This window comes from Macaca thibetana, chromosome 16, assembly GCF_024542745.1.
Source record: "Macaca thibetana thibetana isolate TM-01 chromosome 16, ASM2454274v1, whole genome shotgun sequence".
In the NCBI taxonomy this organism is placed as follows: Eukaryota; Metazoa; Chordata; class Mammalia; order Primates; family Cercopithecidae; genus Macaca; species Macaca thibetana.
In genome coordinates, this window is record NC_065593.1 from 24,211,909 (window position 1) to 24,233,088 (window position 21,180).

The 21,180-nt window shown below is 37.0% G+C and overlaps 2 protein-coding genes across 6 annotated transcripts in view; both read left to right on the forward strand.

The window, feature by feature from the left end:
* TP53I13 (tumor protein p53 inducible protein 13) overlaps positions 1-21,180 on the forward strand; it is a 343,577-nt gene that overhangs the window by 248,706 nt on the left and 73,691 nt on the right. The window lies entirely within an intron of this gene.
* Positions 1-21,180, forward strand: part of TAOK1 (TAO kinase 1) — a 164,494-nt gene that overhangs the window by 91,853 nt on the left and 51,461 nt on the right. For 4 of the 5 annotated variants that reach the window (XM_050763307.1, XM_050763310.1, XM_050763308.1 and 1 more), the window contains 7 exons: positions 934-979; positions 1,854-1,950; positions 4,140-4,253; positions 5,623-5,714; positions 13,343-13,436; positions 15,486-15,567; positions 20,603-20,770. In XM_050763307.1, the coding sequence (XP_050619264.1) occupies positions 934-979; positions 1,854-1,950; positions 4,140-4,253; positions 5,623-5,714; positions 13,343-13,436; positions 15,486-15,567; positions 20,603-20,770 (693 nt within the window). Of the gene's footprint in view, positions 1-933; positions 980-1,853; positions 1,951-4,139; positions 4,254-5,622; positions 5,715-13,342; positions 13,437-15,485; positions 15,568-20,602; positions 20,771-21,180 lie in introns of those variants that run through there. The other variant, XM_050763311.1, reaches the window with a different exon arrangement.

The following is a 21,180-nucleotide window of genomic DNA, read 5'->3' on the forward strand; positions in this document are numbered from 1 at the left end:
ACCTGTGCACATCCATCTATTAATTTTTTCAATCATCTGTAGATTAGTTATAATACCACAATGTGAATGCCATGTAAATAGTTATTATGTTGTATTGGCTTTTTGTTTTATTTTTGTTGTTATGTTGTAATTTTTTAAAATTTTATTTATTTATTTTTGAGACAGAGTCTCTGTGTCGCCCAGGCTGAAGTGCAGTGGTGCAGTCTCGGCTCACTGCAAGCTCCGCCTCCCAGGCTCACGCCACTCTCCTGCCTCAGCCTCCCGAGTAGCTGGGACTGCAGGCACCCGCCACCATGCCCAACTAATTTTTTATATTTTTAGTAGAAACGGGGTTTCACCATGTGAGCCAAGGTGGTCTTGATCTCCTGACCTGGTGATCCACCCACCTCGGCCTCCCAAAGTGCTGGGATTATAGGCGTGAGCCATCACGCTTGGCCAATTTTTTTATTTTTTCAATTATTTTTGATACATAGTTGGTTGAATCTACAAATCTAGAACCCACAGATGTGAAGGGCTGACTATACATATAATTCTAGAGAACACACTTTTCTGTCTTCTAACAATGATGAGTATTGTTACTATAGATTTGTAGTAATGGAATATGTGTATTTCTTCATAATTTTAATTAGTAATTATATATGAAATGCACAGCTTATAGAAGTTATTATTATGTTGGCATTATTAAAAGATTAATGTATCATTGGCTTGACTGCATTTAACAAATCACTGAATACGTGAGTATTTTTTATTAAAAAATTTTAAAAATATATTTTTCTGAGAAATATCTATATAACTGTATTTTTTTTTTTAAGGTAAATGGTGACTAGAATTTTACTTCAAACTATCTTCTTGATCTACTGGGTGAACTTATTTTATCTTAACTAGAATCTTTATAATAATATATTTTAATGCTTTTATAATTTTTCCATGTAGCTTGTAATGGAATATTGTTTAGGATCTGCTTCGGATTTACTAGAAGGTAAGTTTCCTTTGATTATTATTATTTTTTCTTTCCTTTTTTTTTTTTTTTTTGAGAAGGAGTTTCACTCTTGTTACCCAGGCTGGAGTGCAGTGGCACTCTTGGCTCACCGCAACCTCCGCCTTCCGGGTTCAAGCGATTCTCCTGCCTCAGCCTCCCCAGCAGCTGGATTACAGGCATGTGTCACCATGCTCGGCTAATTTTGTATTTTCGGTAGAGATGGGGTTTCTCCATGTTGGTCAGCCTGGTTTCAAACTCCTGACCTCAGGTGATCCGCCCACCTCGGCCTCCCAAAGTGCTGGGATTACAGGCGTGAGCCACTGCGCCCGGCCTCCTTTGATTATTTTTTAAAAAGTATTCACAGAATAAAATGATAATTTAGTTTGACATTATTTAAATGATATTAATACCAAATAATGTAAAACTTTCCAGAAAGAGCAGAACTGTTAGTCTTCAAATTCTCAGCATGGTATATGCTGTCCTTATTAAATATTATATGTTATACAGTAGCTTAAAATAGTCATGTTTTCTCTCATTGTGACTTTATAAGTGTTTTTCTGAATTCTCTGTTATCCTGCTCCTTCTGTTCAAAACAAAGATAAGTGAGAATAAAGAGAGAGAACTCTGCTGCTATTGTTTTTACATCACCAAATAATTATTCAATATCATTAGCTAAGAGAAGAATTGGCTATGAACTGTGCTTTGACAACTGGCACAACTGCGTACAAGTTACAAAGTTTAATAATCTTTATCATCTTGGAAAATAAATCTCTTCTTGCTAAGTATCAGTTTTTTAAAATTGCCCCATGTATTAGATATGTATTTTTTTAACAAAAATGTTCTGTGTATTAATTATTTTCAAATAAATTTTAAGTTCACAAAAAGCCATTGCAAGAAGTGGAAATAGCAGCAATTACACATGGTGCTCTCCAGGGATTAGCCTACTTACATTCTCATACTATGATTCATAGGTAAGTGCTTTGGAAATTATCATATGTTGATAAGTAAATGGCTTGTTGCATATTACCAACTTTAGAATTTATTAACCCTAAAGTTTTTATTGGTTAAAGCCAAATAAAATAATATAAACTCATTTTTTTTAGACTTTTCATATCCTAAAATGAACATAGTGGTATACTTGATCTCTCTAGGATTTTTTTTTTTTTTTTTTGAGACGGAGTCTCGGTCTGTCACCCAGTCTGGAGTGCAATGGCACGATCTCGGCTCACTGCAACCTCTGCCTCCCGGGTTCACACTGTTCTCCTGCCTCAGCCTCCCCAGTAGCTGGGACTACAGGCTCCTGCCCCCATGCCCAGCTAATTTTTGTATTTTTAGTAGAAATGGGGTTTCACCGTGTTAGCCAGGATGGTCTCGATTTCCTGAACTCGTGATCCACCTGCCTCGGCCTCCCGAAGTGCTGGGATTACAGGCGAGAGCCACCGCGCCCGGCTCTCTAGGATAATTTTTATCTTTGCCTGTATGTGCTGCTTGACCTTGTAAAAGTATGTATACTTTTTAGATTAGTGGTAGAAACTTAGCTGTAGAATCATTTAATTTGCAATTGGATTGGGCATTAGAGAATCATAAAATTTTTCTCATTTTACAGGTAAAATCACTGATGTCTCAATTTGTGACTGTAATTTCCTAAGGGTTGCAAAGCTGAGTAGATTAGAGCTAGAACTAAATCTAGATCTTTTGTCTTCTTGGTAACTGATAATGACAGATTTATTCCATTGATTCCATGACATATGGATGAATAAAAGTTGCTTAAGGCCAGGCAAGGTGGCTCACACCTGTAATCCCAGCACTTTGAGAGGCCTAGGTGGGTGGATCACTTGAGGTTGAGAGTTCTGAGACCAGCCTGGCCAATATGGTGGAACCTTGTCTCCACTGAAAATATGAAAATTAGCTGGGCTTTGTTGTGGGCATCTGTAATCCCAGCTACTTGTGAGGCTGAGGGAGGAGAATCGCTTGAGCCCGGAAGGTGGAGGTTGCAGTGAGCTGAGACTGTGCCACTGCACCCCAGCTTGGGTGACAGTGAAACTCTGTCTCAAAAAAAAAAAACAAGCTGCTTAAGACTGTTTATGCTTTTGAGCTGTGGTCCTTGATAATCCTTGATTATGGATAATAACTTTGAAGTTAAAACATTTTATAATAAATTTTTGGCACTGGTATTGGTTCTAGCTGTTGTAGAAGAAAGTTAGTATTTTCTTATACATGTATGAACGAGGCAGTACATATTAAACTATATAATAGAGTCATTGTGAGTTAATGGGTTATCATTTTTTAACATCGGGATAAGATCTGAGAGATACCCACAAGCTAGTAAATAAGTGAGTGCCATAGTTGGAATTTCAACCTAAGTTTTTCTCAAATTTAAGATACCTCTCCATTTAAAAAAAATCAAATGTAAGAAAAATAGATTCACTTTGTGTTATGCTCTAAAATATATAGTAAGAATTAAGGGCTTGGAAGTTCAGCACTTTAATTTCTATTTTAATTTTTGAATGATTAAGTATATATTTAATGCTAATTAGACAGTCTTATTATATAAATACCTGTTTTCTTAGTTTAATAGACCGTTGCTGTTTCAGAAAAGTAAATTTGGGATCATTGATACTACATTATCCATATATTTCAGTTTTTATTTTATATTTAGGAAAACTATGCTAAAGTTTGTAAATGATACGAATACATCTTTATGTATTTACTTATTTTGAATAAGTCTTTTTCAAAAAGTTTGGAGAATAAGGTTCTTTATTTTTTTTTGGTTTTATGTTAAGTATGGATACACAGAAATCTTATGTATGATAAAGACATTGTTTGCTAATTACAATGTATTTTTAAAAACCATTGTTTCTACCAATAAACAGAAACTAAAATATAAACTGTGTGCTCCAGTGAACTAATTTTCTTTTCTTTTTGCTGCTATTTGTCTTCTCTTTTAGAAAAGTATTACTATATGTTTATTTGAATTCTGTAGTTTTTTGTTTTCTAATTTGAATATTAATTCTCATTATCCCAATTATGTGATTACCCCAGCACTTAATTATTTTGATTTCTCCTTCTCTATTTTATGAATTCTTGTTTTTTTTTTTTTTTTTTTAAACATAATCTAATGAGGGAAAGTTAAGTAATTTTCTGTATTCCCTAAACCTAGAGATATCAAAGCAGGAAATATCCTTCTGACAGAACCAGGCCAGGTGAAACTTGCTGACTTTGGATCTGCTTCCATGGCATCACCTGCCAATTCCTTTGTGGGAACGCCATATTGGTAAGAATAGTTAAAGCAGTCAGCAGCCGTTTTAAGTGTCTATCTGTGTTTAACATGAAATACAAATGAAGTGGAAGGTAAAGTACTGTCAGGAATGTTAAACTCGGCCAGATGCAGTGGCTCACACCTGTAATCCCAGAACTTTGGGAGGCCGAGGCAGACAGATCGCTTAAGGTCAGGAGTTTGAGACCAGCCTGGCCAAAATGGTGAAACCCTGTCTCTACCAAAAAATACAAAAATTAGCCGGGCGTGGTGATGCATGCCTGTAGTCCCAGCTACTTGACAGGCTGAAGTGGGAGAATCACTTGAACCCAGGAGGCAGAGGTTGCAGTGAGCCGGGATTGTGCCACTGTACTCTAGCCTGGGCGACAGAGTGAGACCCTGTCTCTCAAAAAAATAAAAAATGATTAAAAATTTAAAAAAAGAATATAGGACACTAATTGAAGACATGAATTAGTGCTTCATTTACAAATAAGATACCCATAAGATTGATAATTGTGTGATTGAGTTGTAAGCTGCCCTGGCCACTTTTATCATGGAATACCATTTTTATTTGAAAGAAAGACAAACTATGATTATTCAGTCTTCAGTCTTGGTGATTGTGGCAGATAATTTTCTTTAATAAACGACATGAGCTTATAACTTCAAGGAAAACAACTGACAATACTTGTTGCCAATAGTAAAATTCGATCTTTTAAGCAAAAATAGACTTTTTTTTTTTTTTTTTTTTTTTTGAGACGGAGTCTCACTCTCTCGCCCAGGCAGGCTGGAGTGCAGTGGCGTGATCTTGGCTTGGGTTCAAGCGATTCTCCTGGCTCAGCCTCTTGAGTAGCTGGGATTACAGGCGCCAGCCACCATGGCCAGCTAATTTTTGTATTTTTGGTAGAGATGGGGTTTCACCATGTTGCTCAGGCTTCTCAAACTCCTGACCTCGTGATCCGCCCGCCTCAGCCTCCCAAAGTGCTGGGATTACAGGTGTGAACCACTGCGCCTGGCCAAAAATTAGACTTTTGTAATGGGATCCTGAGACCAAAATATTTGAGAACCACTGGCCTAAAGGATATGAAGTATTATAATCTGCAAACTGGAGCAGATGCAGAATATAATTGTGCCTTGGGAGCTTCTTTTTTTTGGGGTAGCTGTTACATGATAATGACGGGATAGTGAGAATAAATCTCACACTGTATATGCATTGCTAAATATTTACCTTACAACCTGTAATGCACTTAGTTCCCATTATAAAAATTCTTATGTCCAGATATATTGACTAGAATTCAAACCAGTGATCTCCAGGTAGATGACTTACATTCTCAAAGAATAGTATACTTTTAAAAAAAATCTTTAAATTTAAATGAACATTTTGTTCTAGGATGGCCCCAGAAGTAATTTTAGCCATGGATGAAGGACAGTATGATGGCAAAGTAGATGTGTGGTCTCTTGGAATAACATGTATTGAACTAGGTAAGCATTGTTCTTCATTACTGTGGATTAAGGTTTGATCAATGTTTTACATCAATTTCTGTACCGATCTATAAAAATTATAGATTTTTATCTTAAATGTCACTTTATAAGGGGGGCAATATATTTAGTAAGGTTTTCACTTTGGTTATTTGGTAATTTTTATTTATATTAGGGTTAGCTGTATATTTGCTCTGTTCCATTATATCCAAAATAATTTTCCACTGTGGTTTTAATTATGTTTGAGGAATCTATGTCTAACATTAATGAGTATTTGTTAAACACCTAGAATATGTTTATGATTACCGGATTTACCAGCTGTAGAAGATCTGTAAAGCATTCATAACTAGCTGGGGTGGTTACTACTGTTTTTTTGTTTGTTTGTTTGTTTGTTTTTACTTTGAATTAGGAATGAAATTAGATGTCAGACTGTCATACCTACATACCATTTTGTAACAGTTTGATATATATATTTGATATATATATGATTTATAAGATGGTAAGTCCGACTTCATTCAACAGGGGCCATGATGATAGGTATATGGATCACTGTAGCAGGGTCTTGCAGTGAAGGAGAGAGATTGGATTCAATTTCCTGTAGCAGTTTGATTTTAAGCACACATTTTGTTCAGTTGCTCATAAATGGAATGTGCTAAAAACAGTGGACCGTCATAACTTATGTGAGCCAATAAACTGTCACTGCAATTGAAGATGCTGGCCATCTTCTTGCTCTGGATTTCCCAATGGAGGTCTACCAGCCCAATAGTCTTTTCCTTTTCCTTTTTATCTTCTTTTAGAGCATTGCATTGCAGTAAACTTTACTTATTTGTTTATTTATTTACTTACTTATTTATTTTTGAGACATGGTCTTGCTCTGTCACCCAGGCTGGAGTACAGTGGTGCAGTATCAGCTCACTCTAACCTCTGCTTCCTGGAATCAAGCAGTCCTCCCACCTCAGCCTCCCACATAGCTGGGACTGCAGGCGCACACCACCACACCAGGCTAATTTTTGTATTTTTAGCAGAGACAGGGTTTCGCCATGTTGTCCAGGCTGGTCTCAAACTCCTGGGCTCAAGCTGTCCTCCTGCCTCAGCCTCCCACAGTGGGGGGATTTCAAGCATGAGCCACAGCGCTCATCTAAGCCATTCTGAAAGGAGTGACTGAGGATGGAAAATAATACATTAAAAGTAAAATCTATTGGTAATTTTGATTAATCATTATCTACTCAAGTTTGTCAGTTTTCGAAAACAATTATAGGGAAAATGAGGTAAAATGAAGGTAAAATCTTGCTTGTTATTACACAGTAGATTAAAGTTATGATTTCTATTACAACCAGACTACCTTGCAGTCCAGTTTTTTTTTCCTAAAACATAATCTTTAAGTATTTTCACTTTTGTTGGAATTCCTATGTTAACTACTCCCTTCAAGCTCCACATCCTGCTCTTTGTTTTATAGTTTAATAGCATCAACAAACAGAGATTTGGAGATGACCATAATGTCATACTTGTGATTTCTTTGTCTTAATTTGAAGTTTGCAAAACTATTTCTTCCATTTGAAAGTACCTTTAAGTGTCCTAAACTCTAATCTCTATTCTTTTACGTATGATTCTTTTTCCTACCCATAGATCCTAATTAATTTCTTAAGAATCCTGGATACACATGTAGAGAAGCTGATTAATGTACTCTTTGCCCATGGGATCCTTTTACTTTCTTAATGCTGGCTCATGCATACATGTGCCCCTCAGTGATAGTGAAATTGCATTAATGGACCTGTTAGATTTCATTGATATATTTTATTTGATTAGAAGGGATTTGTTGGCTCATTGTTCTGCTTAGAACAAAATATACCTAAATTTTGTAGTTTCCGTGAAATGGCTTCTTATTTCTAGCTTTTTATTCAACTTCATAAAACAGAGTTCCTTCACAATAGAAGTTTTTATACTTAAAGCAACTTTAGATGTGACTACCTTTAAATAATTTTACATGGGTGAAATATTTGAAATAATTTCTTAGAATTTTAGGCATTCATTTGGTATCTTCACTTTTATAATCTTTCATAATAACGTTAAGCATTTTACTTACAAATGTTTTGAATGTTTTGAACTGCTAAGTCAGGAACTATATTTTAAGCCTGATTATGGTTATAGGTGAAAGGTCTAAAGTAGCACAGGCTAGGAAAACTTTTTGCGATGAAGGAAGTGTTCTGTATGTGTGGCTTTTCAGCTAAGGGAGTGAATTTTCTAAAATTTTGTTTAAATACATTTGCATTTAAATAGTCACATGTGGCCAGTTAGCTACCCTGTTAGATAACACAGGTCTAGAGGTATGATTTTCGTTTTTTTTTTCTTTTCTTTCTTATTTTGGGGGCAGGGTGATAGAGTCTCGCTTTGTTGTCCAGGCTGGAGTGCAGTGGCACAATCTTGGCTCACTGTAACCTCCACCTCCCGGGTTCAAGGGATTCTCCTGCCTCAGCCTCCCAAGTAGCTGGGATTACAGGTGCCTGCCACCAAGCCCAGCTATTTTTTTATTTTTAGTAGAGATGGGTTTTCACCATGTTGGCCAGGGTGGTCTCCAACTCCTCACCTCAGGTGATCCACCCACCTCAGCCTCCCAAAGTGCTGGGTTTACAGACAGTGAGGTATGATTCTCAATGCAAATCAGATTCAGTCTTGGGACACATACTTATTATAATATGCTTTTCTATGTTGGAAGAGTTAAGGATAGCAAATTAAAACAAACTATTTTCTTACAGTATAGGTAATAGAAAAAATTTACATCAACCATACCATTATTGGTCTTGATAAACATAGTTGTGAATAGATAGACATGACTCTTTCATGCTTTAGTGTCACAAAGGTTGAAATTACTTGGTTATGTCTTAATACTAAGAAATCTTATAATACATAATTTTTCATGAGTGGGTTTGGTTACATGTTTCTTTATAGTTCATCTGATGAAAATTCTTAGTTTCTTGTTATTTGAGCTGCATGATTATATAATCTTTGTAAAAATGTAATTTATCATTTTAAATTACATAATATGTTTAGGGTATAAAATTATAGAAATACAAAAGGAGTGAAAAGAAAATATTCATAGTTCTACTGTCAGCTAGGTACAGTGGCTTTACATCTGTAATCCTAGCACTTTGGGAGGCCAAGGCGGAAGGATTGCTTAAAGCCAGGAGTTTGAGACCAGCCTGGACAGTATAACAAGACCTTATCTCCACCAAAAACAAGACAAATTAGCTAGGCATGTAGCCTCACACCTGTAGTCCCAGCTACTCGGGAGGCTGAGGTGGGAGGATCCCCTTTAGCCCAGGAGTTTGAGGCTGCAGTGAGCTATAATTATGCTACTACACTTCAGCCTGGGTGATAGAGTGAGACCCTTTCTAAACAAACAAATTAATTAAATTAAAATAATACAGGAAACAAAAGTACACAAAGTCATTTTTCCCGTTGAGAGGAATAAATGAAAATATTACATTTGAACCCATTTATCTCACCCTTTGGTGATTACTCTTCTGTATAAGTATATATAATTTGAACTCTTTCTCTGGAAATTTTATTATTGGACATTGTTTCTGAGATTTACTTTCTAGACTGTTCAGTGCTTCTGTCTCAGTTTCATCTAATTTCCTTTTGAATTTTGGAGGTATTAATTTTACAGAAGCAGTTCAAATTTATGGGTAGAGACAGTTTAGAAACATGCACAAGATAATAAGAAATAGTATCTCTAACTTAAAATAAATTTGGTTTAAAATTAAGTGGTGGCTCATGCCTCTAATTGCAGCACTTTAGGAGGCTACGGTGGAAAGATCACTTGAGCTCAGGAGTTGGAGGCCAGCCTGGGCAACATGGAGAAACCCCGTCTCTACAAAAAAATACAAAAAAATTAGTTGGGCATGGTGGCATGCGCCTCTAATCCCAGCTGCTTGAGGGGCTGAGGTGAGAGGATCACTTGAGCCCAGGAAGTCAAGGTTGCAGTGAGCTAAGATTGTGCCACTGCACTCCAGCCTGTGTGACAGACCAAGCCTTTATCTCAAAAAAAGGAAGAAGTTTAGTAGTAGCTTATAAAAATTTGAGACAGAAAATATTTGGCCGGGTGCAGTGGCTTATGCGTGTAATCCCAGCACTTTGGGAGGCCAAGGTGGGCAAATCACTTGAGGTCAGGAGTTTTAGACCGGCCAACATGGTGAAACCTCATCTATACTAAAACCGCAAAAATTAGCTGGGTGTGGTGGTGCATCCCGGTAATCCCAGCTACTTGGGAGACTGAGGCAGGAGAATCTCTTGAATTGGAGAGGCAGAGGCTGCAGTGAGCTGAGATCTTGCCGCTTCACTTTGATCTGGGTGACAGAGTGAGACTCTGACTCAAGAAAAAAAAAGTTATTTGAATTTATGAGAGTCTAATACATAAATTCGGTGAATCTCTTCTGTGATTTTTAGCCAAGTTTAATGTTCTTTGATAAAATTGAGAGATTTTTAATTTAATAGTGAATGACAAAATTAAAAAGATATGTTCTAGTTTGATATGTTTGATGTATTGATGGTATACCATTTAAAAGACTTAGTGACCAAGAGGTTTATTCACACTGTAGGGTGAAGTGGAATGGGGATTCAGAATTTGAACAGAGAAAGGAGGGCATCTGCTTAAGGAGAGAGAAGATGATCACAAAGATGGGATATTGGTTACATGGGAGGAATTTATCAGATAGAAAAATATATTAAGGGCCAGTCGTGGTGGCTCATGTCTGTAATCCCAGCACTTTGGGAGGCCAAGGCTGGCAGATCACCTGAGGTCAGGAGTTCAAGACCAGCCTGGTCAACATGGTGAAACCCTGTCTCTACTAAAAATACAAAAATTAGCCGGGCATGGTGGCCCATGCCTGTAGTTCCAGCTCAGGAGGCTGAGGCAGGAGAATTGCTTGAACCTGGGAGGCGCAGGTTGCAGTGAGCTGAGATTGTGCCACTGCACTCCAACCTGGCAACAGAGCGAAACTCCGTCTCCAAAAAAAAAAAAAAAAAAAAAAAAAAATATATATATATATATATATATGTATGTTAAGGATAATGAGAGCAGGGTTTCTCTCATTGTCAGAGAAGGATTTTACAAATATGGAAAGAGAAAGCTAGAAATAAACATGATGTTGTTGGATTGGAATTTGAGATATTGTACTACAATATTTATTGTTTTCAAATATAAATAATATATGTCATGTATTTGTACACATAGGTGTATAAATGTATTGTGTACATGTATATATTCCCAACTCTGTTCATTGAGCGTGTCTGAGAGCAGTGACACCCCAGCAGCAGTAAGCACACCTAGCACAACAGCCCCTTGAAGAAATGATTGATCCAGGGTCTGGTCTAGGGAAAGCATAAGATGAAGCTAGGACATCTTAGTGTACCAGAAAGCAAGAAAGTAACCAAATAATAATGGGACCATGTCCAAAAGATACAAGCCAGCTTAAAAAGGTTTCTACTGTTCAAATATGAGATAATTTGAACATCAAAATAAATGATATAACTTATTAAAATAAAAATCTGTGACTCCATATAATAAAAGAATAAAGTTGAAAGTTTCGTGAGAAGCAGAATATTTATGTAGATTCAGAGTACAATCTTGCAAAATGCTTATTAATTACAAAGGAGAAAAGAGAAACTTCATCATGAGGAAGACTGGCAGACATGGGCCTTAATCAAGTGATCAAAGTGAATACCATCAATAACAGAACTTCTCAAAATCAAGTGCCACATCATAGGATACAAATTATAGCATTACCTCTGTGATACTCCTGCCAAAGGTGTTTAGCCTAACTCTGATAATAGGAAATGTCAGAAAATCTCAAAGTGAGGTACATTCAAGAGTCCTGTATATCTCAGTATCTTCAGAGGATTGGTTCCAGAACTCCTTCAGATAAGAAGATGTGCAGATGCTTAAGTCTCATATAAAATAGCTTAGTTTTTCATGTAACCTATGCATATCCTCCCATATACTTTGAATAATCTCTGGGTTACTTATAATACCTAATATAATATAAATGCCATGTAAGTAGCTGTCTTAAAAATTTGTATTTTTGGCTGGGCGCGATGGCTCACACCTGTATAATCCCAGCACTTTGGGAGGCCGAGGCGGGTGGATCACCTGAGGTTGGGAGTTTGAGACCAGCCTGACCAACATGGAGAAACCCCGTCTCTACTAAAAATACAAAATTAGCCAGGCATGGCAGCGCACGCCTGTAATCCCAGCTACTCAGGAGGCTGAGACAGGAGAGAATTGGGAGGCTGAGACAGGAGAGAATCTCTTGAACCCTGGAGGTGGAGGTAGTGGTGAGCCAAGATCGCGCCATTGCACTCCAGGCTGGGCAACAAGAGTGAAACCACGTCTCAAAAAATAAATAAATAAATAAATAAAAATTGTTAATTTTTTTATTGTTAAAAAGTCTTTGTTGTTATTTTTATTATTTTTTCCCTAGATATTTTCAGTCTGTGGTTGAAATATTTCAGTTGGTTGGTTCAGTCTGTGGATGCAGAACCTACAGATACAGAAGGGCAACCATACTTCAATTTGTCAAAGTCATGACTTCAACTTTTACCTTAAGAAACTAAAACAAAGAGCAAATTGAACACAAAATAAGCAGAGGATTATGATCAGAGCAGAAATCAGTTGAATAGAAAACTGAAAAACAATAGAGAAAATCAGTGAAACCAAAAACTAGTACTCTGAGATCAATAAAATGGTTAAACCTCTAGCCAGACTAATCACAAAATAAAAGACGACACAAATTTCCAATATCAGGAGTAAGAGATTATAATCACTATAGATTTTACAGGTATTAAAAGAGTAATGGGGAAATAGGAACAATTTTATGTCAATAAATTTGACAACTTGGATAAAATGAACAAATTCCTTGAAGATTGCCAATACTCAAAGCTCACTATTGCTACACGGGATATTATTGGGACATTTGAATGAAACTTGAATGTAGTTTGGGGATTGGATGATAGTCTTATATCACTATTAAATGGCCTGATTTAATGGATGTATTATGATTATTTAGGAAAATGTTCTTCTTTATAGGAAATATACACTCAAGTATATATTAAGGATGGTGAGGCATCAGGTCAGCAATTTGTTCTCAATTGATTCACTTGAAAAAGTTCTTGGAGGCTGGGTGCAGTGGCTCACACCTGTAATCCCAGCACTTTGGGAGGCTGAGTTGGGAGGATCACTTGAGCTCAAGAGTTCAAGACCATCTTGGGCAACATGGTGGAAACCCCATCTCTACAGAAAATACAAAACATAATTGGGCATGGTGGTGCACACCTGTGGTCCCAGCTACTCGGGAGGCTGAGGTAGGAGGATTGCTTGAGCACAGGAGGTCAAGGCTGTAGTGAGCTGAGATTGTGCCACTGCACTCCAGCATGGGTGACAGAGCGAGATCCTATCTCAGAAAAAAAAAGAAAAAAGGAAAAAAAAAAGCTCTTTGAACTCTACTTGCAATTTTTTGTATAAGTTTAAGATTGTTTCAAAATAAAATCATTAAAAAAGAAAAAAAAGAAAAACGTGCCCAGTACTAGAGTACCCCGGCACCTATTTTAACAGGAATGTTCCCTTTCTTTTACAGCGGAAAGGAAGCCTCCTTTATTTAATATGAATGCAATGAGTGCCTTATATCACATAGCCCAAAATGAATCCCCTACACTACAGTCTAATGAATGGTGAGTATTGTTAATATATATATTGCTCAATGTTGAATAAATGAAATGCTTTTTCATAATCTGCTATCAAAGTGATTTAATTTCAATTAGGTAAAATGTATCACCTTATAAGATATTAAAATAGATTTATTTTAGCCTTTTAAATATTATATTTATTCTTTATCATGTTTCCATTTTATAGCATATGTATAACTGAGTTCAGAAAAGGATGGATGATGTCACATGAATGCAAAAAGTATTCATTTTTACAAGAATTTGTATTTTACTTTTTCTTTAAATTTAGGAATACCTAATCCTTATTAAATAATAAGTAGCATTTAAGCATTAATATTTTATAACTAAACTATATTTATTATTACAACCTATAGTGATATTTGATTGCAGGATGGTTTGTAATTTATATGATATAAAAATATAGGTAAAATGATTTGACTTTATCAAAATTACCAGGTAATTAAAAATTTTGGGATCACTCTAACTATAATATGTTATTCAGTTTTATCTGATATTCCTTCTAGGGCTTCGTTGATTTGATAAAATTTAGTTCATTCGTGTAAAGAGGTTTATGGACAACAGATTGACAATTTTAGAAAACTAGGATTTTTTATCAACAGTATAAAATTGTAGTAGAAAATTAATTCCTCAGGTATACCTAGCATTTGATAAATTCTAGGGGAATAGCTAGCATATTTAATTAGTATTTTGAAAATCACAGATATGTAAATTAGGGGTACTTAATTATTTAAAGAGTACATAATTATGTCTCATTCATATAAGTCTTTGCCATTTAAGAGTGTGCCATGTAACTCTACTAAACTAATAATGCTAAAACTCTGTGCCAAAAGATTCTTTCTGTATAACTCTGTGTTTAGAATTATGTAGAACGAATCTTTTGGCACTGAGTTTAGGGTTATGGTATGCTTTAGTACATTTTGTGCTGCTGTAACAGAGTATCAGAGGCCAGGTAATTTATAAAGAACAGAAATTTATTTCTCATTTTCTGGAGGCTGGGAAGTCCAGGATCAAGGCACTGGCAGGTTAGGACCTGGCCCTCCTGCTTACAGTATAGTGCCTTTAACTCTGCATCCTTTGCGGGGGAGAAGCATTGTGTCCTCACATGGCAGAGAGCAGGAGAGAGAGAACCCTCTCCCACAAGCCCTTTTTATAGCAGCATTAATCCATTCATGACCTGAACAACTCCCATTAGGCCCCACCTCCCAACACTGTTGCATTGGAGATTAAGTTTCAACATCAGTTTTGGAGAAACAAAAACATTGAAACCATAGTTGATACACGTAAGTAATAAATATATTGAACACAGACTGTCTTTACACTGTGTTTGAGACTTGGGGATTTATAAAAGAATTCTTGCCTACAAAGAACTTAAAATCTTATTTGAATATTGGAGACAAACATTGATGGAGTAATTATTTACTGCCTTACTCACTGAACTCTTGTCAATAACACTATATAATAATGTGTTACAGACTTCTAACATTTTAAAAAATATCTTAATAGGTTTTCTAGGTTTAATGGAAGTCTTTCCCATTTGCTCAGGGGCACCAAATACTCAGGTATAAAAACGCTCTCTCCAGAGCAGATAGAGTGATATTCTGAAACATGCTATATAGAAGACGATCCAAGGGGCAAATAAGAAAAGAGCTTATTATAAGAAAGGCTTAGCAAAAAGGAAAAGAAAAAAAGGGAATTGGAAAGGAATATTATCTTGGGTTTGAATGCAAAAAAAAAAAAAAAAGTAGATAGGCTTCCCTCATTTTGCCTCAATACAGTAGTATGAGTTGTGATATTTAAATATGTAGGAGCAGGATTTTAAAGTAATCTGTGTGAATTTATCTTTGGAAAATGGTAAACATTCATTGGTTGCTTTAGATAGATCTTCATAGACTTACATGAAACTATATAGTCTCTGCTTTTTTTAAATCATTCCCTTTCCATTCCCCCTCCCACCAATAGGCACGTGCCTTGATTTGTGGATGTATTTTTAAAGGAAATAGCAATGTGTTCACTTGATACTTTCCTTTACAATAGGTCTGATTATTTTCGCAACTTTGTAGATTCTTGCCTCCAGAAAATCCCTCAAGATCGACCTACATCAGAGGAACTTCTAAAGGTCAGTTCTATTACAGTTTATTTATTTATTTTAAGACAAGGCCTCACTTTGTCACCCAGGCTGGAGTGCAGTGGCACAATCACGTCTCCTGCAGCCTTGACCTCCCAAGCTCAAGCGATCCTCCCACCTCAGCCTCCCAAGTAGCCAGGACTATAGACACACGCCACTAAACCTGGCTAATTAGGGTTTTGTCACATTGCCCAGGCTGGTATCAAACTCCTGGGCTCACGTGATCCACCTGCCTCAGCCTCTTAAGTGCTGGGATTACAGGTGTGAGCCACCAGTTCCATTATACTTTAAATTTGTTCTTACCCCTAAGAAATGATTGTAAATAATGTGTTTTATTATTTGATTCTGAATTAGGATTAAGTATACTCTACTAGTTTTTACTAATACTAGTTTTTTATACTATTGTTTCTGAGAACTTCTCTTAGATACTAAATTTTTTAATTTCTTTTTTCAAATTGATTAGCTGCTCTTACCATGTCTAAATAGAATGTATAGTTAAGTATTCAAATAGCTCAATACTTAATATGTTCAAGAATATAATCATGAGTTATAAATTTTAATTCATGTGGAACAATGTCTTTTTTTTTTTTGGAGATGGAGCCTTGCTCTGTCGCACAGGCTGGAGTGCAGTGGCCAGATCTGGGCTCACTGCAAGCTCCGCCTCCTAGGTTTACGCCATTCTCCTGCCTCAGCCTCCCGAGTAGCTGGGACTACAGGCACCCGCCACCTCGCTTGGCTAGGTTTTTTGTATTTTTTTTTAGTAGAGACGGGGTTTCACCGTGTTAACCAGGATGGTCTCGATCTCCTGACCTCGTGATCCACCCGTCTTGGCCTCCTAAAGTGCTGGGATTACAGGCTTGAGCCACCACGCCCGGCAGAACAATGTCTTATTTCAAAGTTGATAAAACATAGTTTAGCTGGGCACGGTGGCTCACGCCTGTAATCCCAGCACTTTGGGAGGCTGAGGTGGGTGGATCACAAGGTCAAAAGTTCGAGACCATCCTGGCCAACATGGTGAAACCCCCGTCTCTACTAAAAATACAAAAATTAGCTGGATGTGGTGGCGCACACCCGTAGTCCCAGCTACTCAGGAGGCTGAGGCAGGAGAATTGCTTGAACCCCGGAGGCAGAGGTTGCAGTGAGCTGAGATTGTGCCACTGCACTCCAGCTTGGCGACAGACCGAGACTCCGTCTCAAAAAAAAAAAAAAAAAAAAACACACAAAAAAAAAACATAGTTTAACTTTTTGCTTAATTTTTATGTATTGATCTGTACAATATTAATATAATATGAAAGAAAGATGACATGTATTTACATAATATGTTGGAGAAGAGAAACTTAAAAATGGAAATAATATATTTGCTTCCTTTTTTGGAAATATATTTTTCTAACTTAGCAATGAAATATTTTAAAAATATGTGAGTTCTGTTGAGTTTTCAACAGGCTTGGTTGAGTAATTTAAACACATGATTAGTGTATGCTTTCTGGTCTTAAAAAATTATTTCATTTGGGCATCGACTGTCTTATTAATAGCAATAGTAGTATTGTTGAATTTAATATAGTTCTTAAAACATCTAGATTAGGCAGTAATAAGTAGGATTTGACTATCTTTTTGGGACCCTAAGGAATCTTCTTAATCTTTCACTGTAAGATTTAAGTCAACTATATTTACACTAATGTTTTAGAATTTCAAGGAAATTCAGTTTATTTTCACTGACACATCAGTTAAAGCCACAAGTTAGTTTGAAAGGGTCACATATATATTCAGCAGTATTATTTGCAGCCACAGTGTATAGAAAAACCATGCAAAATTTCAGTAATGCTTGAGAAATTGCAGGCAGTAAGCTTACTTGTCATTTCAGAAATGAAAGCCTGAATACACAGGCACTCATAGTAGCTAGTAGAAGCTTTAATATAGCTAGGAATTATGTTGGTTAAAAAAAATAAGCAAAATCTAACAAACAGTGAAACTTAGAAATAGAAGGTTTTGGCTGGGTGCAGTGGCTCACAGCATTTTGGGAGGCCAAGACGGGTAGATCACCTGAGGTTGGGAGTTCAAGACCAGCCTAACCAACATGGAGAAATCATGTCTCTACTAAAAAAAAAAAAAACAAAATTAACTGGTCGTGATGGCGCATACCTGTAATCCCAGCTACTCGGGAGGCTGAGACAGGAAAATCGCTTGACCCCGGAGGCAGAGGTAGTGGTGAGCCGAGATCGCACCATTGCACTCCAGCCTGAGCAACAAGGGCAAAAGCCCTTCTCCAAATAAATAAATAAATATAAGGTTTTATGTTTTTGGATAAAACAATATTGTAAATAGTAGGCCGGGAGCGGTGGCCCATGCCTGTAACCCCAGCTCTTTGGGAGGCCGAGGTAGGCAGATCCCTTGAGGTCAGCAGTTTGAGACCAGCCTGGCCAAAATGGTGAAACCCTGTCTTTACTAATAATACAAAAATTAGCCGGGCGTGGTGGTGGACTCATGTAGTCCCAAATACTCAGGAGGCTGAGGCATGAAAATCGCTTGAACCCCAGGAGGCGGAGGTTGCAATCAGCCAAAATCGCGCCACTGCACTCTAGCCTGGGAGATAGAGTGAGACTGTGTCTCAAAAAAAAAAAAAAAAAAAGAGGCCGGGCGCGGTGGCTCATGCCTGTAATCCCAGCACTTTGGGAGGCCAAGGTGGATAGATCACGAGGTCAGGAGATCGAGACCATCCTGGCTAACACAGTGAAACCCCATCTCTACTAAAAATACAAAAAATTAGCTGGGCGTGGTGGCAGTGCCTGTAGTCCCAGCTACTTGGGAGGCTGAGGCAGGAGAATGGTGCGAACCCAGAAGGCGGAGCTTGCAGTGAGCCGAGATCGCGCCACTGAACTCCAACCTGGGCAACAGAGCGAGACTCCGTCTCAAAAAAAAAAAAGAAAGAAAGAAAGAAAGAAGACAATATTGTAAATAGTGGTATACACCAAATTAAAGAAAAAGGAAGAATGGCCAGGCACAGTGGCTCACGCCTGTAATCTCAGCACTTTGGGAGACCAAGGCAGGCAGATCACCTGAAGTCAGGAGTTCCAGACCAGCCTGACCAACATGGAGAAACCCTGTCTCTTTTAAAAATACAAAATTAGCTGGACATGGTGGCGCATGCCTGTAATCCCAGCTACTCAGGAGGCTGAGGCAGGAGAATCGCTTGAACCCAGGAGGCGGAGGTTGTGGTAAGCGGAGATGGCACCATTGCACTCCAGCCTGGGCAGTCAGAGGAAACTCCATCTCAAAAAAAAAAAAAGGAAGAATGTGACTGGCTTCTTACATTTGCCAAATAGAAGCAAAAGAAACCTTTCTAACTCATGTAGTAGTAACCCAGCCCACTAGTATTTGGTGATTAGATTCTAAATCTGCATATATTAATAGTATTCATTTGCCTGGCCCCTAGTATATATTATCATACCCCTATTTAAAATGATAGGAAGTATTTATCATGAGCTTCTTATCTTTTGGCCTAATTACATTTCTGTTGCAGTCTATCATAAAGAAAAAAACTAACGAAAAAATTTTAATATATGAAGCTGTTTATCATGGAATTAAAAATTAGAAATAGCTGCCCCAAATTAGAGTAATGGTTAGGTAATTTGGGCACAAACATTTGATGAAATATTCTACAAGCATTATGTTTATGAATTTGAAATAATAATTATTTTTTTGTTTTTGAGATAGACTCTTGCTCTGTCACCCAGGCTGGAGTGCAGTTACATGATCTCAGCTCACTGCAACCTCCGCCTCCGAGCTTCAAGTGATTGTCGTGCCTCAGCCTCCCGAGTAGCTGGGATTACAGGCGTATGCCTCCACGCCCTGCTAATTTTTTATATTTTTAGGGTTTCACTATTGGCCAGGCTGTTCTTGAACTCCTGGTCTCAAGTGATCTGCCTGCCTTGGCCTCCCAAAGTACTGTGATAACAGGTATAAGCCACTGCGCCCAGCTAAAATAATAATACTTATTATGACTGTGAAAATTGAATAAAATATTGTATAGAGGCTGTGCGTAGTGGCTCATGCCTGTAATCCAATGCTTTGGGAGGCCATGATGGGAGGGTCACTTGAGGCCAGGAGTTTAACTCTATCCCCACCAAAAAAATCAAATAAAATTAGCTGGACATGGTGGTGCACACCTGTAGTCCTAGCTCCTTGAGAGGCTGAGATGAGAGGATTGCTTGAGCCCAGGAGTTTGAGGTTACAGTGGGCTACGATTCATAGTTACAACTCTTTGCTTAAAGAAGAAATAAATGTGAGCTAACAAAGGAGGTAAAAGTTGTCTTAGGAATTCAAGGATATCTCATGGAACTCAAGGGATGGCAGAATATGTCTTTCTGGAATTTACATGCTAACTATGTATCTACAAAACATTTTATATATAGAAAATTTCTGAAAAGAAGTATATTACAATGTAACTGTGATCATCATAATGGTGGAATTGTTTTTTCTACTTTTTGTATTTGATAAGGTGAAATTATATTAAACGCTAGTGATAAACAGTAATAATGTAATGGCTTTTAATCTCTGTTAGTATTTTATGCAGAATATTGTTCACCAGCATATAAAGATATTAGATATAAAGATATCTAATATCTAAATTCATCTTTCATAATTCACTATCATTAAATACATTCCTGTTGAAACTAGTATGACTCATAACTGAACACGTCTTTTGTGTGAAATCATCAGTTCTTAGAGTATGTAAACCTTGAGAGCTCTGATTGGACTTAATTCTTAGTGTTTAGACCCTTCAATTATTTTAACTCTGCATTTTTAGTTGGCCAACAAAAATATTATGTTCAAAATAAAAAGAGTAGTTGTGTATACACAGAGTATATGTATGTAAATGATAATTTTATAAATAGGAGAAATTTAACAGAATTATGTAGGTATAGATTATATGCATTATCTATCATAGGATATTATCTCTAGGGTCTGAGAAGGAGTACCTTGGCACTAATTGAAAAAAAATCAACCTTTTACCTTCTCCCCTATCTAGCACATGTTTGTTCTTCGGGAGCGCCCTGAAACCGTGTTAATAGATCTCATTCAGAGGACAAAGGATGCAGTAAGAGAGCTGGACAATCTGCAGTATCGAAAGATGAAGAAACTCCTTTTCCAGGAGGCACATAACGGACCAGCAGTAGAAGCACAGGAAGAAGAAGAGGTAACAGATAAAAAATGACTCCAATATTGAATTTTCACTATTGGTTTCTTTCCTTATGCAGCTTGCCCTGCCATAATTTGCCTTATATACCAATGGTTTCCAGGTTGTATTTTCTTACCATTGGTCCTATAAAATCCCAGTTAGGAATTAAAAAAAGGTCCCTTTTTCTTGGAGAAATAAGAAAAATAAAAAAAAATTTTTTTTAAGTCTTTAATCATGTTAGATTACATGCCCCTTTATGGTACACAGTGTCATAGTGAAGGTTCTGAGAAGTCCTTTGTTAAAGAAACCTGTTCACCTTTGTTTAATCTAGTCCTTCTCTAATTTCTTGACCACCGAACCTTTTTTGTTTTTTTGAGACGGAATTTTGTTCTTGTTGCCCACGTTGGAGTGCAATGACATGATCTCGG